Source organism: Neofelis nebulosa, chromosome 12, assembly GCF_028018385.1.
Source record: "Neofelis nebulosa isolate mNeoNeb1 chromosome 12, mNeoNeb1.pri, whole genome shotgun sequence".
Lineage (NCBI taxonomy): Eukaryota > Metazoa > Chordata > Mammalia > Carnivora > Felidae > Neofelis > Neofelis nebulosa.
In genome coordinates, this window is record NC_080793.1 from 44,151,974 (window position 1) to 44,178,191 (window position 26,218).

The 26,218-nt window shown below is 40.3% G+C and overlaps 2 protein-coding genes across 7 annotated transcripts in view; one reads left to right on the forward strand and one right to left on the reverse strand.

The window, feature by feature from the left end:
* The window catches only part of MOB3B (MOB kinase activator 3B), a 203,702-nt gene that overhangs the window by 4,028 nt on the left and 173,456 nt on the right, over positions 1-26,218 (forward strand). For 3 of the 6 annotated variants that reach the window (XM_058695172.1, XM_058695178.1, XM_058695177.1), the window contains exon 1: positions 925-1,025. The exons of 2 other annotated variants lie outside the window; for them this stretch is intronic. The gene's annotated coding sequence lies outside the window, so the exon portion shown is untranslated. Of the gene's footprint in view, positions 1-921; positions 1,026-26,218 lie in introns of those variants that run through there. One more of the 6 variants, XM_058695173.1, reaches the window with a different exon arrangement.
* Positions 631-1,287, reverse strand: IFNK (interferon kappa). The gene has a single exon (XM_058695171.1). It carries the CDS (start codon positions 1,285-1,287, stop codon positions 631-633), a length of 657 nt encoding a protein of 218 aa, XP_058551154.1.

The window sequence follows — 26,218 nt, forward strand, 5'->3', positions numbered from 1 at the left end:
GGCCATCCAGTTCAACCATCTAATATCATTGGGGGTCTTTATTCTCTTAAAATAATAAAGTCTTTGTATCATTTCAAACAAACCAAACTGAGAAGCAAATAGGCCAGGAATTTCAACTTTTTTTTTTTTTCATTTTTTTGTTGAGGACAGGGGGAGACAGGGAGGGTTTTAACTTTATGATAGCTTGTGTAAGCTCCTTTAACAAGCTAAATTTTCATAGAATAAACAGCCTTGGCAGCAGGAGGATTAAGTCATTGAGGTGTTACATTCTGCAACATTCTCTGGGCTACATCCTCTAGCCATTGGCTGGGTGAAGTTCAAAGGTAGTAGAGCAAAACGAGTACAAAATGGCACAAGGAATGGGGAAGAAAACAGTAGAAGAACATGAAGAGAATCTCATTCCTTTAGAACTGACTTCGGAACATTCTAACAAGATTCAGGGTACCCAGGGGATGGTTGGCATCACCTCTCTTGGAAAGGTAGCTGATGTCTCAAGGCCAACTTTAGAGACTCTAAACCTTGCATAAATCACTGCCACTCCAATGGAGAATAGCCCAATAATTCTTAAAAAGACGATGAAAGAGAAGGAGCTGTTGGAGAGAAATGGAATTTTAATTCTAAGAATATACCTTATTTCTTCCTGAGTAGTAGTGTTAATTTATAGAAGTAGTAGAAACATCTTCTGAGTTCCACTCGGATGATCTCCCAGGCACAGTGACTGTATTTCTTATCTTTCAGGAAGTTGTACATCCTATAGAAATATCTCCTCAGTTCTAGGCTGCTCACCTGGGAGACCATAGCTCCTGAGAAGTCCATCCCATCCTCTTCCATCTGTTTCGAGTCTTCCTTCCCTTTCTCCTCTTCCTCGAAGCATTTTTCCAAGTGGTGCATCTGCCAATCAAGTCTGATTTGGATTTGTTTCAGGTATTTCTTTTTCCAAGTGGATTTGGTGGTGGACTCTCTGAAGATGTTGAAGGCCTGTGTGGACATTTCATAGAAGGCCTCCTTGAGGTACCTTTTCCCAGGTGGGATGTGTGATTGGATGTCTTGGGGCAACTCAAAAGCTCTGGTTTCTCTTAGGCACTCTACAGGAAATGAATTGCTCATGCTGTTCAGAAGTCTCAGATTTTGCCAGGTGACTTCCCTCAGGTGAAGATGCAGCAAGTTACAGTGCAGAGAGAGGGCGCCAGGGATGAACAGACCTACAAGGCATGCAGGCCACAAACACTTTTGAATCACATCAGGCTTAGTGTTCATTTTTTTTTTTTTTCTTCCTAAGCTAAACATCCAGACTCAAGATTGACAGTGATGTTTTAGGTCTTAAGTGTTCCATCATGTGCCTTTTATATACCTGAATATCTTCCGTGGGGAGGAGTTTTCTCATTCGTCCATTTATGGTTCTCAGGGTTTCGGCCCCTTTCCTTTGCCTCTGAGTCTTGTTTTGACTTTGTGTGACTATGCCAACTTTGGAAATGCTGATTTTTTTTTTCTTTAAAGTGAGCAAAGCATTACCATTTCCTTAGTTGCTTGGATGACCCATCCCAGTATTACAAAATTGTCATAACATGATTGATTATTACATAGAGAGAGTGATCCTTTAAAAAAATGATTTTGTTTTGTTTTGTTTTGTTTTTTGGTATCTGGCCGTATAGCCAAACATCTTCTCTCATTGAACTAATCAGACATTGACCAAATGACTGTAATTATTTGATTGCAAGTCTACCAGAACATAACATAGTTTAGGTTTTTCTAATCTTGTTAAATTCAGCTTCTATATTTGGATATTTTCTCTTTTTACTCTATTTTCATGGGTCTCAGAAAAGATGAAAACAGAGTTGGTCAACTGAGCATGGAACTTAACAGAAGAGAAAGCTGGCTTGGTTTTCTTTTGTCAGTAGAAAATGTTGGCACTCTCCAACTATCCTTTCCTTTAGTTAAACCCAAACCAGTGCTTCCCATGGCTGTCAAACATTTCACACACCTCTGATACCTGTCATAGTCCTCTAGGGAGTTGTATAGTGGGAAGTATTTTTCTGCTTCATTAGCTTTTCTCTTGTAGTGTCATGCATTTTCCTTTTTTAGGTATGGTTTAGGCAGCATTTTAAAACTTCTGCTTGGCTATCTTTTCTTCTTATTTGGAGGTTCTGGATGCTGGAAAGGTTTTTGTTTGTTCCTGTTTGCTTTTCCCTGAGGAGGTACTTCACACCTGGACCACTATTACAGGGAAAATGATAGCTATCCACCATTTATGGTTTTCACTTTATTTGACCAAAAATAACCTTCTTATGGTTATGGAAAAAGGAAGGCAAATGCATTCCTTTGTCCAGGAAAGTGAATGGGATGTCATTAAACAAGGCTGGCTTAATTATCACCTTAAAAAAGAAATATATTCGTTTTTGAGAAAGTCATTTTAGAATAGTAAGCAGACACAGTTCCACAAATATGACAGACTTTAGAAACTTAACTTTAAAAGTTCTTATCTAAACCAGTTGGTTGGACCAAAGGCAAACTGTGGACAAGTGGGATTTTTTTAAATCATGGCTTTTTGGACAGGTTTCCTCTGAGAAGAAAACTTGCTACTTATATTACTCTACATGTGCTCTCTCCAAATTCTGATTTCACAGATTTTATGAGGTGACTAACTTGGAAAAATAATTTGGAAAATGAGCCCTTTTATATTTTATAATTATAACACTATAAGTTGACACAATCTTCCTAGAGAGCAAAATGATGATATGCATCAAAAGCCTTAAAAATGTGTCTAATGTTTGACTCAGACGTTTCCCTCTGGGAATTCATCCCCAAGAAATAATGATGGACATCTTTAAAGACTTAGCTGTCAGGAAGTTTATCACAGAAAAAAACTGAAAACAATTTGTGTAGCAGTAGGTAGTTGGTTAAGTAATTCATCAGTAGAAAATTTCTGTGCAAGCATTAAATATTTGGTCACTTGGATAAATTTACTTTGTAGCTTAAAACCAAGTTAACATGGTAGTACATAGAATCTGATAGCATATTTGTTAAATACCTAATATGCATATATGTGCAGAAAAAATCTAGAAGTGTATATGCTACAAATGTTTTCTATGACTAGAAAAATAATTTTTATTTTTAGTGATTTTTATTTTTTGCATTTTTTAAATGACCTTGTTTTTTTTTGTTTTATAGTTTTCTGTAGTCAGCAAGTATTTCTTATTTAATAAGGTAAAACAAATTTTAAAACAACATACATTAAAAAAGAAAAATTGTTATGTATTTGCAATGTGATCAGTATGTACTACTTTATTTATTTAAACATCTCCATTCTAGGGTACTTCCAAAGGAAATATGAATTTGCCTGAAGACTCAGTTCCAGTTACATAGAATAATATAGAGTATGTGGGAGTTCAATGTACTATTCTTGCAACTTTTGAATAATAGTATGTATGCTTATATATTACATATATTTGTGATTAAACATACATACAGAGTCTATAAAGTACAAAGCACTTCTGAGGATCATACCTGCTTATGTATTTCACGTAACTTCTTCTACCTAAAACCTGTTACACTGTCCCAGGCAGAACTGCTTGTCCCTCTTGTGGGCTTTTACTGTGCTTTGTCCCCTTCATTATGGCTTTTTAAAATGGATAATTGTAGGGGCTCCTGGGTGGCTCAGTTGGTTAAATGTCTGACTTGGCTCATGTCATGAGGTGTCCATGGATTTGAGCCCCGCGTCGAGCTCTGAGCTGACAGCTCAGAGCCTGGAGCCTGCTTCAGATTCTGTGTCTCCCTCTCCCTCTCCCGTTCTCCTGCTCATGCTCTTTCTGTCAAAAATAAACATTTAAAAAAATGTTTTAAAATGGATAATTGTATAAGTGTTGATTTCCCAGCTTTGCATACTCCCCCTCCCCTACCCACTCAGAATGCCTAGACTATTTTGCACTTATTCGAGACAGTTCAGTCTTACTGACCAAGCTAAGAGACTGTTCAATTGAATTGCTCTGCTAAGAGGTTCTTCTCATAGGTGATGGAGGTGGCTGCAGATTTGGAGGTTCCCTGTATTTTCTGCCATGTACAGTTTTGTCATTTTATCCTGCTCACCCCGTATTTCTTCCTTTTATAACCATTCCATACCATATCCTCATTTATTCAAAACTGTGTTGTTAGCTAGTACCACATGCCAGTCACCAGGCCTGGTCTTAAAGATGGAGCAGTAAGGTATAGCCCATGATCTCAAGGAGGCCACAATTGAAGAAGTAGGTACATTCTGAGTCTTTTAGACAGCAGGAGTAATTCATAGGTCTTCCCTATAGCATGGACCTCATCCCCATGTGCTGTAAATGTTAACTGATGCTGACGGTGACAATATTCATAACAAAGGTGATTGACATGTATGTCTTCCCCTCTTCAGCTGTCAGGGTCACCTGATTTTGCAAATAAAAATAACACCCGTGCAATATTTAGAAAGTACCTATACTCAAAAACAATCACTCATTGTTTACCCCAAATTCAAATTTAACTAGGTGCCCCATATTTTACCTAGTAACCCTCTCTACCATACAGATTCCCAGTGAGGTCTTAGAGTAGAACTAAGACATGAAACCCATTCTAGGAAACTTTTCCTCAGCTAGCTGTCTACCTCGTGCAGAGGTACATTCAGTTGCATTACTCTGTGCTGACTTTACTTGTATACACAGCCCTAAAAACTGCATGCTCCAAAGAGGCACCTGCCACACTAAGAAAGTATTGCATGTGTGCATTCATGCGTACACACACACACACACACACACACACACACACACACACAATTGCTCTGATCAGAAGCATTATTGGATGATCAGTCATTGGTCTTGCGTCTGTTTTATAAGAGCCATGCCATGTGAGTATATCTCAAAATATCATCAGGAAAATAAAAAAGAACAGTGTAAGGAAACATTTTTCCCCAAATTTGTCTGGTACAGAATTGGACTGTTCCATCTACCATCAGCAGTCAGTGTGTTGATATACCTAATGATGTTTCCATGATATTTGCTCTTATTTCTCTAGCATGCCTTGAGATCATTTGTATGTGGCCAGGCTTTCCTCAGAGAGAAAGCTGTTTAGCAGGGGCTGCCCTGTTGCTGATGGAACTGTATAAGCCAATGGGGCTTACCAGGTGCACAATAATGGTCAAGACACAATTTGCTTGACAAATGAAGATGAGACATTTCAGTCTAGACAGGATTGCTGTGATTCAGCTCAGGGGCATTTAGTATTTTCTGGTAAGATTTATTGCTCTCCATGAGAAGGCAAGTTTCAAACCAAGGTGCGAGTAACATATCAATCATCCATGTTACACAATAGCTGAAAGCTCGTTCCATTTGTGGGGTCAGAAGGTGCTTGAGCCCAGGAGAGAGCTCTGAGATGGGGAGCCTTGCACCCATGCCTGGCAGCACCTCCTCCATGGCCACCACAACGTTGTGTGCAGCTGTTTGAGCTCCAGACCAAGTCTGAAGCTCCAACTTGGCGTTTTGCTCATTCTCAGTGCCTCCCACATTGGAGTCAGCCTCTCTCATGGTCTTGTAGTCCCCTTCTTGGCTGTTCTTTTCATGATGTGCCTGATGTAGAAATTTATAATGACTCTACAAGTAGCACATGGCATGTGTCTTTATATATGTCTTTATAGTAAAAATTCAAATGCTTCAGCTAAAAGTGAAAACTCTGCTTGCCAGTGCAGCCTCACGCCATGCCACTCTCCTCCCCTGGATAACTCGTTATTCATTGGATGTGTGTTCTTATTTGATAACTGTTTCCCCACTAAGCACCAAGTTCCGTGAGCACAGTGTAACAGCTGGCTTGTTTGCAGTCCTCTCTTGAATGTCCAGTGGGACCCACGGTGATTGAGAGAGACCTGGATAACTTCCGTGGATGATATGTCACCATGGGGAGACTTGTATATATTTTTGAAAATTGCCAAAACAAGATTATAAAAATTATAATGTGCTTTGAAGTTTAATCCTGTAAGTGTATCTGTCACTATATATCTGATATCACTTGTATAATCTAACAAATGTACGTTATAAACCCTTCATGAATATGAGGCCCGGGATAAATGGGTCACTAGACCTGGATCAAACAGATCCTGGTGCCTTTCACAGTGCCGGGCTCAAAGTAGGTACTCAGTAATTATTTGTTGGATGAGTAAAAGAATGAAGCCATGTCTCAATGACAGGGAAATCATTTGGTGGTTCAGTTAGGGATTTGGGAGGACAATGTCGGGTGTTGGGAAAATTGAGAAGTCCACAGAATGGTGGGTAGCGACTCAAACCTCCACTTCTTTTTCTGGGATTCCCCGTGGCTGGTTAGGTCACGAGCACAGCCATACCTCTAGTCTAGTGGGATCACATAGTTTTAAGTCGTTTGGGTGACTCACATATCTAACCCTCCAGGCAGTTATTCAGTCTTGTATTCATGGCATCTCTTACATAAAGACACTAAATGTTTGTTGAAGAAAATACTGCCTTGTGATTTCTTATGATTTGCTCGTTTGCCATGTAAGCAAAACTGCTGAGAGGCTCAAGATCATTCCTTCCCCCTCTTTCCTCCAGTATTGCCACTTCTTTGTATTAGATGCTCCCCATAGCTTTTTTTGTTTGTTTGTTTTCTTTTTGTTTGTTTTTGTTTTTGTTTTTATCATATCACCCTTAAAGAGGCTCTTTGGACAGACTTATCCTTGGATCTCTTTTATAGTCCAGCTGTAGATGATGCATGTAGTAACTTCTGCACAGAAACAATTTTAGCCCTTACAAAATGATCCCTGATAAAAAGAAATTTACCATGTGAAATAAATGTGTAAGTAAATAAGTATTCACCATCAATAATACCTACCCTCAGTTTTGGGATTACCAGAACAGTTTCCACCTGTATCCTTTTTTCGCTTGGTCCATTCAAACCCTAATGGGGCTTTCACTTCCAAGATGGTAGTAAACATTTCAGATGAGAGTTGTCACCTTCCAGAATAATCCTCCCCTTTACTCACTGGGTAAATGTGGATTTCTTCCCAGACCACATCCAAGAGTGCCTGTAGTCTGGGAAGAAACGGCAAGAGTGGAGTAATGTGATGGACAGAGAGGTCCTCTTGTCTTGGATAGATATTTTAAAAAGCAGTTGCCATTGCAGAGATGAGGACAAGGTCTTCTTTTACTTGCTGTCAGGTTGCATGTGGTCATAGGTTTCCTGACATTTATGAATAACAAAGGCATTATTATGGGAAAACTTAAGTGGACTTTTCTTAGACTGACAGAATAATCACATACCCCAAATTTTAGGATTTCTTTAGTATCTGAGCAATGCTTGGTTTTGCAGGTAGTGTCCAGGAATAATCTGTTGTAGCCAAGGGGGATAGGGGAAGGGTCTCTTATTGCCAAGATCCCTGCCCTTAGTAGGCTCTGAAGTATATACTCTAAATCATAGAATGTAGGGTTGGAAGGACACTTAGAGATAGGCTTCTGGGGTCAGACGGGTGAAGTGACTTGCCCAAGGTCACAGTGCTACTTGGCAAAGTCAGATTGACATAGGTCCTCTGACCCAACGCTGTCAAAGTAATAAGCCTTTACCAGCTTGCAGAGAACTTGCTTCTCTCTGCCTCGACTGAGAGGAGCAGCCCTCTTGCAGTCAAAGAAGAGGGGATTGAGGAGGCTGGAGGCTGGCACTGCTGTGAGGCCAGGAATGGAGGCCATAACTGAAGCTTTTTCTGATACTTCACAAGGGCTTCTCAGCTCTGTGGGGAAGGCGATACTAGAGAAGGAAACCCTGAGTTCAGTCTGCCACCCCTAGTATTTCTCAAAGTTACCTAGAATTCTATGGATAATAACTCGTTTCCCAGAATCCTGGGTCAGTTCTGGTCTAGAGAAATGAATGAATTTCCTGAGAGATTTTCCCCATGTCTGTAGTTAATGTGTTTATGTATTCATTTATTTGTGCCTCCAGTGCTCACCACATAGTGTGTGTTCAATAAAAATTTATTGAACAAATAGGTATGTGTTTCACTATTTCCCCTTATGAGTGTATTTTAATTTAAATTGAATTTCAGATCCGTTTAGCATCCTTTGGTAGAACTGTGTAACTCTGAGAAAGTCACTTAAACTTTCTGTACTTTTTCTCTAAATAGGGGTGAGAACCTACCATAGAACGTGGCTGTGGATATAAAAATTGCTGAGAATGGTGCCTTGTACATAGCAAGTGGTAAACAAATGATCCTTATGATCATTGTCATCATCATGGTCATTGTCGTCATCATCATCTGTTGCCTACATGTTAGACACAATGCCAGATTCCAGAGATTCAAGGGCAGAAAACACAGATGCAGAGGTATCTGGAGGCAGTGTTACCTGAGGGGAATCTTGAAAGGCAAGAACTGATGGAACTTTGAATTAGGACAGTGATAGTAAATACAGAAGGGAATTATCTAGGAGGTAAGATTGGGATGTCTTGATGATTGATTGGGAATCAAGGGGTAAGAAAGAGGAAATAGTCCAGGAAAGAGCCCAGTTTTCTTACTAGGTATATGGTTGTACTGATGACTAAGAGATAGTATATGAGAGGAAGAGCAAGCTTAGGGGAGCAACTGGTGAGTTTTATTATAAATGAGTTGCTTTGAGTTGTCGTGAGATAGCTACATGGACATGTCCATCTAGCATTTGGATGTGTGGGACTAAATGAGAATAGGAGACTGACCCAGGCTGGAGAGAGAGATTTAAAAGTATGAGCAGAAGCTATAAGTGATCACTTAAGAGTTTAAGAATTAGTTGGTTTGTCTAAAGAGAACATGTAAGGTGGGAAAAGAAGTATGAGCCATTATCTGAATCCTAAGAATCACCTCTGTTTAAAGAGTAGGCACTGGAAGAGGAAACTGACAAGGATGGTCACAGAGGCATGGGGAGCATGAAGATGGAGTATTTTGACTGTTAAAGTGTCTCTGCCTCTTTGCCCAGATGACTCCTTATAATCCTTCTCAACACAGTGCTCTCAGGTAGCCATTCCCAATTATAATGTATTTGCCATCATTGATCTCGACCTAATCCCATTGTACAGATGAGCTATTTGAAGGTTTGAGAGGGAAATTAACTCATTTAAGCCTAAGGTCAAAGTCTTTATGCTCTTCTAGCATATGCCTTCCATGAAATACATCCTGTGGCCCAGTATGTGTCTGCGAGACTTTGGGAGATGTCATCTGGATTGGAAGTTGGTTTGGTTAATTTCACTTCTACCATTTGGGGCTATAGAAGCTGAGAGATGTATTTGTTTCCCAAGACTACCATAACAAAATTTCCCAAATAGCATGGTTTAAAATAACAGATTTATTCTCTCACAGTTCGGGAGTCTAGAAGTCTAAAATCAAAAATGTCATCATGGCCATTTTCCCTGCAGAGCTTCTAGGGAAGAATCTTTTCTTACCTCTTCCAGTTTCTGGTGATTGCTGGTAATTCTTTATGTTCGTTGTCTTGCTGATGCATTGTTCCAGTCTCTGCCGGCAGAGTTATATAACATCCTCCATGTGTCTGTGTCCCTGTGTCTTCCAGACATTGCCTTTAGGTATTTTCTGGTAACAATCTACATAGTTATTATTGATAATAGAAGAAACTATTTAGCAGTTGCTAAGTATCAGCTGTTTATATAAATTATCATTATTTCTCACAGCCACAATACAATGTAGATGTTATTATCCTTAGTTTAAAGAGGAGGAAATGGAAGCTTGGAAATACTAAGTGGCCTACCCAAGATAACACAGCTAGAAATATACAAAATCGGGTTTAATCCCAGGTCTGTCTGAAGCCATATTGTGTTTTTACAGGATCTAGGTTTGTAAAAAGGTTTAGTGTAAAATCTACTGTGTGTATCTATGCATTAATAGCCTATTTCATTCCCAAAAGGATTTGAAGCAGCTTATAAAAAATGTATATATAATATAAGAGAATAAAAAGTATTTAAAGAAATCAAAGTTGAGGGAAAACATGTGTAAGAAAACAAGAGGAACATAAGAATGCATGTCATGATCTCCAATGTCATTAGTGCAGAGGGTTGCAAATCTTCCTTGGGCTTTCTAGAAGCAAAGAGGAAATGTTATCTGTTAAAGTAAACCAAAAGATAAAACCATCAGCAAAGCTAAATCCTCAGAAGAAACAAAGCTTTTCTTGGTACTGAGTCCTGGGGGGAATTTCTCCCATGGGCTTTCAAGAAGTGACCACTATGGAATTTCTTTGGTAAAGACCCCAGCAACCTCCTTACAGGAGTAACTACCACCACATGCGTTGCAAGGGTGATTCTTGTAACCTCCCTATGTGTAGGCAGATGTCACATTGCTAGTGTGAAGTTTCTTGGCAGGCATTCCATAGGGACTTAATGAGTTTTCTCATGTTGAGTTACAGAATGGATTTCTTTAGTTCAGCTGGATTGGGATAGCATGTCTTCACCATGGCTCAAAATGGGGAAAAGTGTGTTCACTTGAGAATGTTGGCACTCTCGGGGACGTTTGTTCAGTGTGGAGAGACTGCCCTGACATTTCCAGAGCTCCTGCCCGGATCCAATCCTGCATTTCCTATTATATGTAAAGAGGAACGTCTGGAAAACCGATTTGTAGGCATGACTCTCCTCCAGTTAGTCAGAACTGGGAAAACAAGCTATTCTGTCAGATTGACCCAGTGCCATAAACCAAAGTGAAGTGTGCACTGGATTTCCACATAGACGTGGGTTTGATTTGCTATACAACAAACTCTAAGGGTGATGGCCCTAGATGTGGGAATCCAAGGAAGTGGCTGGTAGTTTACTCTGTGTTGAAATGACTCTTGTTTCTCCTGAAAGAGCTTCTTCATAGGTTAGATAGCTTAAAATTCAAAGCCAGGATAGCCTTGTGCGATGTCATAGATAATGAAATATTAAGACATACCCTCTTGGGATGATCAGTTTTGCACACTTGGGCATTTTTCATTTAACAGTAAGACTCACTGTGTGGAAAGGGCTGTATGGTTGGCCCCAGAACTAAAACATCTTTATATTCCTAGGAGAGCAGAAATTGGGATTACTTTATAGCTATCCCTGCCGGGACAGGACAGGAACACTTATCGACACATGTGATACTACAATTTGCCATGGACGGTCACTGGGACAAAGAATGCTGAAATTATCCATTCCCTGTGCATTTCATCCATTCAACCTCCATCTCTGAGGGTGTGATACCTGAAACAAGGTAATAAAAAATAAAAAAAGTGAAGTTCACATCCTCATAGAGTGTCTAAATTTCCAGACAATAGAGAATAAAATTATAGAGTGTTATTAAGTGCTATGAAGGAAATTAGTGGGGCAAGAGAGAGGGTGATTGGGGGAGGTGATGGCTGAACTGAGACTTGAAGTCAGCAATGTAAAGAGCTAGAAGGAGAACATTTCAGGCAGAGAAAACTAGAAGTTCAAAATCCCTGAAAAGAATGTGGGATATTCAAGGAACACAAAGGAGATTAGTTGGGTTGGAGTGAAGGGAAGGGGGAGATTGGTACAATGATAGATTTGGATTGGAATATGGCATGGCAGGCCAGGTGGGAGTTCCAATTCCATTCTAAGACCAGTGAAGACCCATGAAATCATTTTAAGCCAGAGAGTGGTGTAATGTGATATGTGCTTTAAAGACACTGCTTTGGGCACCCCTTGGTGGGCAGGGGGGTGGGGGTACCATTTGGAGAATAGGCAAGAGCGGAAGCAAGGAAGCCAGGTTGAGAGTAGATTTCTGGTATGTTAGGTAAGAACTGTAGTGGCCTAGATAAAAGTAGGGGCAGTGGAGATGGAGGAATCAGACTGATTGGAGAGATGTTTTTAGTCAGTTACTTAGGATACTGGGGCCCAGGCAAATATCTGTGATCACCAAAGGCAGTTTTCCAAAAGTGCCATTGATTACCCATTGCTTATACGGTCTTTACTGAATTAGTGGGACAGTTTTTTGATAAACAGTAAGTAATCCTCTTTGGCATTACATCTTTAACTTGATGGCGTTAAACCAGGTTAGGTCCCTTATACTTAGAACAACAAAATAAATAATTTAGTTAATTGGACTTTGGTTGTAGTTGAAGCTTCAGTTTCTCAGGTTTCACTTTAGGCTTAAATGTCTGAGAGTGTCTCCTGATACATATCCTATGTGTACACAGAACAAATATATATTCCTGTGCATTTTTTTTTTTTAATTTTTTTTTTTTCAACGTTTTTTTAATTTATTTTTGGGACAGAGAGAGACAGAGCATGAACGGGGGAGGGGCAGAGAGAGAGGGAGACACAGAATCGGAAACAGGCTCCAGGCTCCGAGCCATCGGCCCAGAGCCTGACGCGGGGCTCGAACTCACGGACCGCGAGATCGTGACCTGGCTGAAGTCGGACGCTTAACCGACTGCGCCACCCAGGCGCCCCTATTCCTGTGCATTTTGACATTTAAATAAAGTAATGTGTTTTTATGATCAGTTTAAACTGTGGATTGCTATCTGTGGTCAAATCATAACGGAATATAATCATACAATTCTGAATGAAGGTAAGAAAGCAGTCCTAATCTGTCATTTACTAAACCTAGATGAAAGCCTGTCGCTCACAACTCCACCAGTTGTCCACAATTCTCACCAGTTTGGTTTTTTAATAAGGTCTCAGAAATGTCTAATTCTCAGAAATGTCTATGTGCATGAATGCTCTGGCATAAGCTATCCTTCGAAACACTGGTGCTTAACAGGCTAGATCAAGATGTTCTTGTCACTGAAATTAAGCCATAGCAGACTTTTCTCGTGTCACAGAAAAATTGAAAAATGAACATTCTATATTTCAAGGTTTTCAGCAACATCTTTCTTAAACTTATGGCACCTTTGATGGTTTATCTACAGTAGAACCTTGTCTGCAATGATACCTTAGTTCTATATTATTTAGTTATTTTATGAGCCAGTGTCTGATTTGGCATACAATGATTGTATTCACTATTTTATAACTAATCTATCAGTATTTCATAGTTTTGCAAAAATCTCAGGCCTTCCAGATGCTAGCTACTTTAACAAACACGTCCAAAGAATGAAGAATGGATCAAACATGGCAGAAGCATTTTTTCTCATGTAAAGCTTAGAACAGAGGTACTTGAGCAATGGTTGGCTTTTTTCCAAGCAGTGGTCAGGGACACAGAAACCCTTATCCTGTGACTCTGCCATCTTCGATGTAGCTTTCTTTTTTTTTTTTTTTTTTTTTAATTTTTTTTTTTTAACGTTTATTTATTTTTGAGACAGAAAGAGACAGAGCATGAACAGGGGAGGGGCAGAGAGAGAGGGAGACACAGAATCCGAAACAGGCTCCAGGCTCTGAGCTGTCAGCACAGAGCCTGACGCGGGGCTCGAACTCACAGACCGTGAGATCATGACCTGAGCTGAAGTCGGACGCTTAACCGACTGAGCCACCCAGGCGCCCCTCGATGTAGCTTTCAAGGTTTCACGGCTTATCTTTATCAAGCTGGTACAAAATGGCAAGAGCCAGAGGGGTGTGCAGGGGGGCATTGTATGAGCCAGTCTTCGAGGGACACATATTACTTCCAGCCACATCCTGTCGGTGGGAACTTAGTCACATAGTCATAGTCCCAGCTGAGTGCAAGGGACGCCAGGAAATTTAGCCCAGCTGTGTGCCCAAGAAGAGGAGGGACTGTAGTGATCAACAGCTAGCCCATCTCTGCCATGCTGCTGATACAATTGGGGAAATAGACCAGCAGTCAAAATGTGTTGGCAGTGGTATGAACGGGAGGAGGAGTTGGGCTGGCAGGGTGAGTGACACACATTGTAGATACTCAGTAAAGATTTTCTGCAATCCATTTGAAGAGAACTGGAGTTCTCAAAGCCATAAGCAGCTCTCTAATAGGGTTATTTTCTTTTTTACTGAAGAGCAGAAGAAGTACTGTCGAAGTAAGAGTTTTGGCCTTTTTTTTTAAGGTTATGCAAATAAGAGACATTATTAATTTGATGGCTTTAAAAAAAAAGCATGCTTTCCATACAAGAAATATATTTTGGTAGAAAGATACTGTCATTAGCCTTCTTTAAAAATCAGAACCCATAGCACTTATTTCCCATGGGGACCAACATGTGGAAGGTCCTTCAGTATCATTCACAGCTAATACTACACTGGGCACTAATCGTACATCAAGCATACTGTTACTAAGTTTGCAAACAGCATTTTACTTTATCACCAAGAGACTCTGTAAGATTTCATTTTACAGTTTTTCTTAAACTTATTTTTTTATTTTTAGTATTGAAGTTATACTATTTAAGTGAAAATAAATGTCTTGAGTATTATGTTCTGGATGAATGATTTCTAAGAATCACTTCAGAGGTGAAAGGAGATTATCATTCCTTTTTTTTAAGCTCATTTTATTTTATTTTTTATTTTATTTTTTTAAATTTACATCCAAATTAGTTAGCATATAGTGCAACAATGATTTCAGGAATAGATTCCTTAGTGCCCCTTACCCATTTAGCCCATCCCCCCTCCCACACCCCTCCAGTAACCCTCTGTTTGTTCTCCATATTTATGAGTCTCTTCTGTTTTGTCCCCCTCCCTGTTTTTATATTATTTTTGTTTCCCTTCCCTTATGTTCATCTGTTTTGTCTCTTAAAGTCCTTATATGAGTGAAGTCATATGATATTTGTCTTTCTCTGACAGACTAATTTCGCTTAGCATAATACCCTCCAGTTCCATCCACGTAGTTGCAAATGGCAAGATTTCATTCTTTTTGATTGCCGAGAAATACTCCATTGTATATACACACCACATCTTCTTTATCCATTCATCCATCAATGGACAGTTAGGCTCTTTCCATACTTTGGCTATTGTTGATAGTGCTGCTATAAATATGGGGGTGCATGTGTCCCTTCGAAACAGCACACCTGTATCCCTTGTATAAATACCTAGTGGTGCAATTTCTGGGTTGTAGGGTAGTTCTATTTTTAGTTTTTTTAGGAACCTCCATAGTGTTTTCCAGAGTGGCGGCACCAGCTTACATTCCCAAGGAGATTATCATTTATAAATGCTGAATCTGTAGCACATGACTTTGTAACTGGTTGTTATTCAAAAGATATTTTTTGAGTGCCTACTATGTGTCAGATGTTCTAGAAGCTGGAGATTCAACTCTGACTCACAGATGCTTTCAACCTCACCAGTAGATCTGGGGGGACTCAGCCTAACGATCATCTGCTTCCATGGTTGCTGTCAAAACAAGAGCCACGGGACAAAGTATTTACTTTAATCCCTCATACTGAATGCCTCTGCATAGCTGCTTCCTAAAACAACGAAGGAATCAACTGAGACCTGGAAACTCTTCATCAAAAAACTTTATTTGTTTTTCCAGTCCTGGTTGCTGTAAGCTGACTTATTCTAAAGCAGTTTATGTTTATAGAGCCTGTGTTATGAGCAGCATGCTAAAGAATGCCAAGTAGTAGAAGACATGTCCAGTGAGGAGAAACTAAACACCGTGCAGAATATGACAAGTGACAAGACTGGGATGCTGAGTAAGTGCTCCGTGAATTCACAGACTTACAGAGAACCCCTCTGGCTGGAAAGACAAGAGGGAGAAGGAGGCAGTGAAGGATAAGCAGAAGATACTTGTAGGTTTGGATCCCAGTTCTGCCTCTCACTGGCTGTGTGACCATGGGTGAATGTCTTACCTGGTGGAAGCTTCAGTTTCTTTAACTGCAAAAGATAAACCTTAACGCCGATTCATAGACATGATGATACAAATGTAAAGTGCTTAGCTCTTTAAGCGTCTGAAATGTGGAAAACACTCAGTAAATAATATCAGTAAATGCAGCAAAAACCTCAGTAAATAGTTTTGTGTTTTGTTTGTCTATCAAGTAGCAATATTACATCATAAGACTGTGGTCAGATGACCCAATTAAAAGGGCTGGCATAGTGCCTACCCTGTGGTTAGCATTCAGTAAATTTTATTATTATTACTATGGAAGATGTAGATAGATGAGAGAGGTCATCTTGGACATGCAGAGGGGACACGTAGTCTGGTGTGGGCTGGAACCCTCTACTACAGTGCATTTGTTCAGATGAGTAGTAGCTGAAAGGTAGGTGACAGTTGTAAAATGTGTGAAGCATAAATGAAGAGCCTCTTAATAGAGATGTTGAAGGAAGATTCCAGGATTCCAGAAGAAAATCAAATGCATGATCCCTGAGTTTCCTTCTGACTCTGAGATTCTGTGGTATCTCCCAAACTTCTGGCGATTCCTGAGAAAGACCACAGTGAATCAAAGATCCATGCAGTAGAGTTCCAGGGTTATAGCCCAGAACACACCAGCAATAAGGTGATGAACATGCTCTGTCTTTTCTGTTTTGACAATAGAAACCATTTGCTGAGAGAAGAGAATGTTTTAGTTTTCATGTGGCAATCTGCCCAAGTACTTGACTTTACAGGTAAGGGAGGGAAGCAAAACCCATAAGAGTATTTGGTGACACGCCATTTCCCGCTCATTTTTTTCCCATTCAATTTTGAGAGCCAGAGTCAAAGAGAGGGAAAAGAGAAGAAGAAATAAAAACAAAACAAAACTTAATTCTCCAGGAAATGAATCTCCAGGCAGAACTGAGACATCCGAACAATATGTCACTTCACATACTTTGTGTTTGGGTCAGTAAGTAGGTCCTGAGTTTGCCAAAGTGCACCTGAAGGCTGGTGCAGGACAAGAACCACTCCCTCAAGGCAGGAGGGCCTCCAGCGTTTGGCTCTGAAACGAGCTGGAGTGGCGTGCAGACTGCTGGTGGAGCTGCTTCCTTTGTGTTGGCCTGAGTCCGAGGACAATCTAGTGCATCATTCCCAAAGTGTTCCATGAAATGTGATGTGAAAAGTAAGTTGAGAAAATTCAGGATTAAACAAGCTAAGTATGTTTCTTTACTGGAGGACTCCTCAAGACCTTTGAAATGCCAGCATGAATTTATGAGTGTCCAAGGAGGAGAGTATGAATTCTGTACTCCCCAAAGGTACTGGAAAGTGATACTGTTTGATGTAGAATATATACCTAGAGGCTTGAGCAGCCTTTGGGCAAAGCTGATTTAGGATCAGGAACACCAGGCTACATTATTTCTTTGTTCTTGCCCTTTCTCAGGGGATCCAGGTATAGACACAGATGTTTGCAGGCAGCTTTGCCTGTCCAGTGGACAAATGGGGGTCACTATCCAGGAGGGCACAATCATATGGAAATACCTGATGGGGGATGGTAGGGAAAATAATGCCCCCCCCCCAAATGTCCACATTCAAATCTCTAGGACCTGTGAATATTTTACCTTACATGACAAAAGGGACTTTGCACGTGTGGTTACCGTAAAGACACTGAGATAGGGCTGTTATCCTGGAGGATCAGGGTGGGCCCAGTGTAATCAGAAGGAGGAGGCAGGTGAGGGTCTGAGAAGATGCAAGGGCCGAAGCAGAGGTTGGAGGAAGGTGGGCCCATGAGTCAGGGAATGTAGGTAGCCTCTGGAAACTGGAAAAGGCAAAGAAATGGATTCTCCCATAGAGCCTCCAGAAGGAACACAGCCCTGCCACCCATTTTAGGCTTCTGACCTACAAGCTGTAAACTAATACATTTTTGTTGTCGTAAGCCACTAAGTTTATGCTTAGGTAATTTGTGACAGCAGCCACAGGAAACTAATATATGGGATTTGATAATGGTCTCACCTTTCCTGTGTTTGAAGAAGGATGGTTAATATACCCCAGTACCCTTCTGAGACCCTGACACTGGACAGGAGGCCTGCCACTTACCACTATCTGGCCAAGTGGATCCTGCTTTCTGGTTGTCCTTCCTCCACCTTCCCATCCCTGCAGTGGCCAAACATCACTCCAGCTCTTGCTGCCCTGCTTAAATATGCAGTGACCAGTCATCAACGGACTTTGAAAGAAGCGATGCAACTGGTCACTGGTGAGTGATGTGCACCTGCTATTTGCATACTGATTTGTGGACTGAAGAGTCACCTGCCCAGCTTGTACTTCACGTGCTTACTAATATGATATTCTGTGGTAACTGAAATCTGAACCTGGTTGTTGTGGGACTGATATTATTTAACCAAACTACGGTCATGGAAATGCATGCCTGTCAGAACTGTGCACAACTGAGGGCTGCATGTATTTAAGTTGCGGCACAAATCCTGCAGTATACTTGTTATAACTGGACTGGTGGGCAGCCATGCCCTCATGCATCCACTGCATACCAAAGTCTGCATGTGGCTGCTGCGAGAGTTAGGGATGTTAGCAAACCCCGTATGAATTTGAAGTTGAGCAGAGGGTAGTGTAGCACTATTTGTGCCTCGTTTCCAATGATCACAGTTTAGTTCTCTGGGAAACAGATTCTGAGACGCTGAGATTTGCACGTAGGAGGCTTACTGGAGACTACTTATGGTAACGCCTGGCAGGGAAATGAGGGCAGCAGAATTGGGCAGAGGGAGAGGTAGACTCTGAGGCAGGAGGGGTTGATGGGGGCAGCTCTGGAGCTGGAATGACACTAAGGCAAGGAGGTCGGGTCTTTGTGTCTGTCAGCCAGTCACTGGATATGGGCTGCCCAAGCCACAGCAGAGAAGTTCCCTCCAGAGAGGTAGCAGTCTCTAAGTGTAATTCCTGGGGACACACTCAGCTCAGAGGCTCTGGCAGCCTCCAACACTCTCAGCAATGAATGCTTCAGTCCTAAAGGGAGCCACAGCACATTACAGGGTCCACCACACCTATGATTCTGGTGCCATCAGACAGCCAAACTTTACAGGGGCCTGAACACTATTTCTCGCAAGGCTCACTCAACTCAGAATCTGGGGCAAAGTGAGAAGAAGAGACTGGAGAGCTGACAGACGGTTGAAGGAGGAAGGCAGGGCCACCACCTTCTAGCCCAGAATTACCCTCTTCCAGGGTAAAGAATGGAGTGAAGGCCCCCTGGGCCTCATTGGCCTCTGCTTGCATTTTCACTTAAGACAACTTGTAAACGTGAAAAGAGTTGAAGGTCTTGTGCCTTGGTCTTGTCTTGGCCTCTTAGGACACTTGGACTCTGAATTGGAGCAGAGGAAGGAAATGACAAAAACTTGAAATTGAAAGTTGCTGAGATTGACATTCATAGTCAATTTTTCCTGTAGTAAAATATAGATACCTTGTAAAGAAGAGATGAAGTTTTTTTCACTCCCTGCACCTCCTTCCCTGTCCTCCTTTTTCCTTTTGGTTCTTAGACCCCACACATGTATCAGCTTTACTGCAGGTTAGTTACCCAAGCTCTTTAGTCCCTGAATTGGGAAACAGTGGGGTCAGTACTTCTCATTCGCTGAAGTGACTGATCAGCTCATGCTTCAGGTTTTGAGGACTGCCCCTCCCTCCAAAGAAAGGGAGGGTTGGCAGATCTCTGAAGTCAGTAGGGAGATGACCAGGGCAATAAAGAACTTTGTCACGAAGGGCTGACAGCATGTTTTAGAATTGCTGATACCAATGCCCAGGCTAGATGCCAGGGAAAAAAAGATTAGTGCACACTTCATGTGGTAGTCTCTTTAGAAAGACTGAAGATGCTGCTGCCTGTAACCATTTAGATTTGACATCCTGATGGACTGAGTGTTTGGAGGCTACCTGACATGGCCTCCTCATCTGGAGAACCAAGTCTGACCCATCCAGAGTGGCCACCTGGGGAGGCAGAGTTAGGAAAGATGCTGAGGACAGAAGGAGCCGCTGGCTGACTGGCTGATGGTTGCCCTGACATGCACCTGGGGAGGAGTGGATGTGTGGGGAGGCTGATGTGTATTTGGCCATCTCAGGACTGGAGTGTCCACCAGTAGTCCTCAGGTGGCTGAAGGGAGTTTTTGTTTGTTTGTTTAAATGATATCCAATGCTTACCTTTAACCCATTGTGGGACATGCTATAGTTTTTGAGTTATTTAGAGGTAACATGTTGAATGTAGGATGATAAGCAAAAGAGGTAATTATCTAGTCTCTAGACTTTAGGGAAAAAGTGAAGGAAAATTAAATCCCAAAATGAGGGTTTGGGATGAGGAAGAGAGAGTGGTATTGGAATGTGTAAATATTCTTTGGTATTGTTAGTGCCTAGGGGACACAGATCAGGGGCTCCATGAACACGGTTCTAGGTCCTATGTGGCTGGACCAGTTGATATGAAGGTTGCTTTGGTTTCAAATTTGCTCTGATAGCAGGTAATGAAGTATGACCATAGAGCTGATGGCGCTATGCTTAGCAAATGATGACTAGAAACCAAAGACCTACCTAATCAGTAGGGAGAGGGATTGCATGTATTTGGAAGAAATAAGGAGAGCTGAACTTGGTGGCAGAAGAGTGAAGGACAAATAGGGTTAGATTCCTGAAAGAGCATCAAGGATTTTTTAAATGTCCTTTTGTCCAGCAACATCTGTTTTTGTCAAGCAAAAAGCAAAAATATCAGTTCTCTGACATTTTCCCTTGCTGTAAGTATATTACTTTGCTCAACATGGAGTCCTCATCTCATAAATAGCATTAAAAAAATTTTTTTTAGATCGTATTGCTATAGAGTTTTAAACAAGAACTCTTCATCTGTTTGGTAAGGACACCTGTTTGTGCTTTCTGTAATTTAAATTGCATAATAGGGGCCCCTGGGTGGCTCAGTCAATTGAGTGTCCAACTTCTGCTCTGGTCGTGATCTCAGAGTTCATGAGTTCGAGCCCCACATCAGACTCTGTGCTGTCAGCATGGAGCCCATTTCGGATCCCCTGTCCCCCTCTCTCTCTGCACCTCCCAGCTCTCTCTCTTTCTCTCTCTCTCTCTCTCGAAAATAAAAATAAAAAACAAAAAGAAATAATAAATTTCATAATAAGGCAGCTTGGTAAAGCAACTTTGCATTTCCCTAAGATACCTTACAGGTAGAAAGTCACCATTTTCCCAGTAGAGGGAACTTGAGACATAGAAAGAAACTAAAGGTCAAACAGACTCAATTAAAGTGGCTTTTCTGGCACCTCAGTTCTGGATTTCTGGTTAATGGGGGATTTTTTTCAATTATTATTTGGAAGTTTTCAATAGTTCTGAGGTCTAGTCAAGTATGCCACAACATTTAAGAACAGGACACAGTTAAGGTAGGTGTAAATGCCAGAAATTGAAGTTGAACCTGTCTGTATAAGACTACTTAAAAAGCTGATTTCCAGATGAAAAATTCACAAATATTTCGAGATATCTGTAAATTATGAACCAGTTCAAGGTAAAAATGGCAAAATTATAATTCTATCCAATGTAAGACAGCTCTAAATGTTGTAAACAATATCTAAAATAAAATTAAGCCCTCAAGATCCTTCAGTGTTAGCATACACTGTTTTCCTGTACTGACAAACACACAAAGCCATTCATTTCCTACTTTAACTTGTCCCTTGGAAGGTGGGATACTGGCATAATATGACTCATTTCCCTCACAAACCGGATGTTGCCATTCTAACGAGAAATGGCATGGGTGGAAAGCAAATTAATAAATATTAAAGTGTCTGTCCTAGGAAACTTAAATTGGACAGTGAATGATGCAGTGACTCAACTGAAAATGTACATTGGATTAGATATGATTAATATTCCAGGTATTAGGCTGATGAAGATGTCCTTACCTGACACATTTCCTATCCATGTGCTTTAAATAAGGATCCTGAGTTCATCTTGCTGCGCCTATTAGAATAATGATTCATTTACATGATTACTTGCTTCGTGAACCTAACATGTTAATAGGCTTGCCTCCTTAGTCATCCTTTAAAGAAGGTTCTTATTGGACTGTTGAATCATAAGGAGACAGGGTTTTTGGGTTCTAGCCTCATCCTCTGGCTTAGATGTGATTTTACTTTGTTCCTTAGTCTTTTCATACATAAAAGAAATAAATTATTAGCATTAGCTCTGAGGTATGAAAATAAATGCATTTGCCTATTTAAGTCCTTGAGTAAAATCTTTAAATTACATAAAACTCTATTACACTATTCATATTTTAATAAGAGAAGGAAAACATATCCCTTAATGAATTTAGGAACTTGGATTAGGGTAAATTGGTCAGACAGTTTAGAATTTAAGTTCATGATTCTTTTCTAGTCCACTTCCTAGATAGTAATTGATGCATATACAGATAAATTTGGTAGCATGCACTTTAAAAGTCCTGTGTTAAGATCTTGTTCTTTGAATCAGAGGTTACATCCTGGCAGTCTATTTTGGGCCTCAGAGATGTTTTATTTGTTCATGGAAAGCACCGATTTTTCTTTTTAGTTGTCAGCCTCTAGAAACACGGAGATTTCACATAAAAATTAGGATTTCCAGTTACTCTTTAGAAATCAGAAAATCCAGCAGTACTAGGTTTTATACCCACATCAGCAACAGCTGCTAGCACTGAGGACCTGCCCCCTTTAAATAATACCTGAGCCGCAGTACTATTTGTCTCTTCCTCTGCCTGACAGCTCAACACATTTGTGTATGAGACCCTGATTCTACAGGGTCTACAGATCAGTTTCCTCTGTTGGCCTAGATGGGAAAACTCTGGCATTGAGAGTAGATGATTTAGGCATTATTAAGTGGTATTTGTATTCAAAGAGATTAAGTACCTGAAAGATGACTTATGGTACTGCTGCCTTGAATGGTCCTTTCCCAAGATGTGAGTTCTAACTTTTTTCTACTTTCTCTTGTTTATCCAAAGATGCATTTGCAAATGTTTTATCAAACCTGTAGCATAACGAGCCTTCCCCTCCCAACACAGACATCACACATCACACACTTATTCTAGCAACTCCTCTAATTAATGGTCTAGCACAGCTCATAAGATTCCCAAAGGCAATTAAACAATGCTCACCCTGTACCTCCCAGTAGATTGGAGAGTAGCTTGGCAAAGGCTGTGATTGATATGAAAAGTAACCACGTATTCTTAAGCACTTTTAGCACTGTTGTTACTCTACGAGGCACAAGCTTTCAACACAGTGGCCTTTTATCCTCTGTGCTTTTGGAGGGTGAGAACACCATGAAAGCTACAAGCACCACAGCTTTCCTAGGAGCTGAGAATAAAGGCTGGGGGGGATGAGGGGGAGGGACGGGAGTGACAGTCAGGGGAGGGAGATCGCAGCTGTCATCTGAATAGTATTTTCCTCTTTCATTATCCCCTTGTCTTAAACCCCCATCCATTCATATTCATGGTTTCCACCTCTCTGCGCACGGCCAAGGCCAGCTTCCTTTGCACATTTTATTTCCTTGTCTGTCTGGGATTTTCATTTGGATTTCTAAGAATCATTGAACTGTTTCAGAAAAAGAATCAGCTAGTAGAAACTGGAGATGGTTGGTAGAGAATCTCCTGGGAGGAATTTATTTAAGCATAACAAGTCTATATAGTAAGTTAACTTTATGTCCATTGATCTTTATTTATTTTCATTTATTTCTTACTAATTCAGTGGTTATTTAGTTCCACATGTAGGAAGGCTATATTCATATTCATGTTATAAGAGAAAAAAATGAGGAAAACATTTTATATTCTAATTACTCAAGTAATACGTATTTAGTGTAGAAAGTAAAACTACGAAAATTCAGGAGATCCAAAGAAGACATTTGAAATTACCCTATCTTACCACCTAATTATTGTTAATTTTTGAGTTTATTTCTTTTCAGTCAAACATGTGTGTGTATTTTTTAGGAAAATTGAGATAATTTTAGATGTGCTATTTTATTATCTACTTGTGTATGTGTAAAATTAAACCATAAATATTTCCATATCTTCAGATATTATATTAAAGCTTTAAAAATGTCTCTATAGAATTGCATTATATGGATGCTCTGTGGTTGATCTATTTTTAGCAAGATAGGTTTATCACATCCAAGCTTTGTGCACATCTATGATTTTTCCTTTGGAAAAATTCCGAGAAGTAACTTGTGGGTCAAAAGATATGACTAGGCTTTATAGTAACCCCCAGGAAGGTTGTAGGAACTGAATGAAGCCCCTAGTGGCATTTTATGAGAGCTCTAAATAGGGAAATTTTCTGAGAATGCCTTTTTGGGAAGCTGCGCTGAATATACTTTGACTGCTTTTACCTAGATTTTTTTTTTACATAGATATTTTTACTCTATGAAGAAGGCTAACCATTTAAGTTTCTTGGCCTACAGAACAATGTTTGGAAAAAGCCTAGTCCATCTTGACCATCATCCTAATCAACATTTGTTTTATATCATGAATGAAAGACCAACTCTTCTGTAAGAAAACATAAATGACTGCTGGGGAACATGTATTTGCTTTGAGAACTCTTGGGACCAAGAAAATAAAATATTTAATAATGACAGCATAATGAGGCCATAGGGGTGCTGAAAATGTTAATTAAAGAATGATTTTAAAGTTCCTCAGAAGTCTAGGGAGAGTGTGGAGTATGTCCTGCAGGCTTCCCAGGAGAAGGATTCAGTTCAGAATAGGTAGATTCCTTTGTTGACAAACACTAATATGTTGTAACTACCTGGAGTGGCTTGATTAAGTCGGAGCTAAATTTTTAAACCCATCCACAGTTTCCCCTCTTATAAATGTAATGCACCGTATTTTCTGGAGTCCTTTTATTCTGTTGAGAAGGTGAACCACAGCTAAACACACGCATATCTTTAAACATGTAGACTACAGAACTAAAATTTTAAAACATATCTGGAAAAGTTTAGAAGTGAATATTGTACTGTCTCTATGCATAGTATCACAATTTACAATGAAAAGGCCATAGGAACACAAGCCCTGAACTGACCGACTGAATTAGAACTTCAGGCTCTGGTCAAAAGAATGCTTTATAAATAGATCGAATATGGATAAGTGCTTCCTAGTATTGTCTAATGAAAGTTTTCAGTGGTCCTTTTGAGTTTAAAGGGGTTTCTAACCCCCAGCAGTAAAACTGGATTTTGCTATAGTTGCTTGCTTGGCAAACATAACCTCCTGTTGTCCATGCAGTAGACTAACCATGTAAAGACTACATGACTTGATTACACAACCTGATGCCAACGTGAAACTCCAGTTGGAAAACTCACTATATTTTATAGTTATAAAAGCAATGAATTTTTTTGTTTGTTTTTAGTGATTCTACTTAGAAAATCTATAAATTGGAGTAATGTAGAAGGATAAAGCTGTTACATGTCTTATAAGAGAAATCTATGCTGATTATAATAGTATGTTGCCAACATGATTGATTTGTAAGAGATGTTGTCCCATTGAGGTCCTGGGACCTGTAGTTCCTGTTCCCTGAGGACAGACTTCCATGAGATGCAGAAAGGAATTCTGCATCTTTCTTTACAGTAAAGGGAACTCTTGAAATTTTACATTTCTAGAGTGAATGTCCAAGATTAATCTTTCCTGATGGTTCTTCTGCTGGAATATTGAGCTCCATAAAGTACTTATCAGCAACCACATTAATAATATATGAAGCTGGCCCAGTAACTAAGAAATACGGAGTTCAAACCCATTTAGATTTTTATACATCAACCAATAGCAATTCTCCTGAATTTCATTCATTCACCATATTCATGTATTCGTTCCTTCATTCATGTATTAACTCGTACCTGAACTGTCTAAATTGAGTGCAGCAGACACCTGAAGCCATAAGGATCAGCTTCTTGCCCTCAAGATCACAGCCCAGTGGCACAGAGAGAAGAATTCTAATAGTGTGGTTAGTGCTACTAAGGAAGCGTGCTCGATGAGCACAGGCATGGGGACGGAGTAGCTAACCCTGCCTCAGAGTCCGTTCTGTGTCCCTCAGCTTCTTTCATTTTATTTTATTTCTGTTTTACTCTAGAGCCTGCCTAATCTGATTGTGGACACAGAGCAGCAGCGTCTGCCTCACTGGCAGTTTGTGAGAAATGCAGCGTCTTGACCCCATGCAGACCTATTGAATCATGGCTTGCATATTAACAAGATCCAAATTTTGTCAAACGACTAAATCTCCTCATGTGTGAATCAAAGGGGTACCATTACAAATGTATCCCCTTAAAAGAGTGAGCAGAGAGAACCCACTCTTAATCAATGGGTGTTGGAATAATTGAGTAATAATAGCTCCCTTCCTGATATGTCTACTGCTTGCCAGTGTGGCTATTGAATGACTCGGACATAGGATCTTACTCATTTCTCTGTGTAACCTGCAAGAAAGGAATACTTCTCCCCATTTTGTAGAAGCTCACAGGGCTCAAGGGATGTGTCCAAGGCCAAAGTCTTGCTCCTGCTCCTGCAGTACCTATACAGACTATCCAATACTGGAG

Excerpts from the sequence above, each read along its gene's own strand:
- IFNK (XM_058695171.1), bottom strand. The coding sequence starts at position 1,287 with ATGTTTAGCTTAGGAAGAAAAAAAAAAAAAATGAACACTAAGCCTGAT.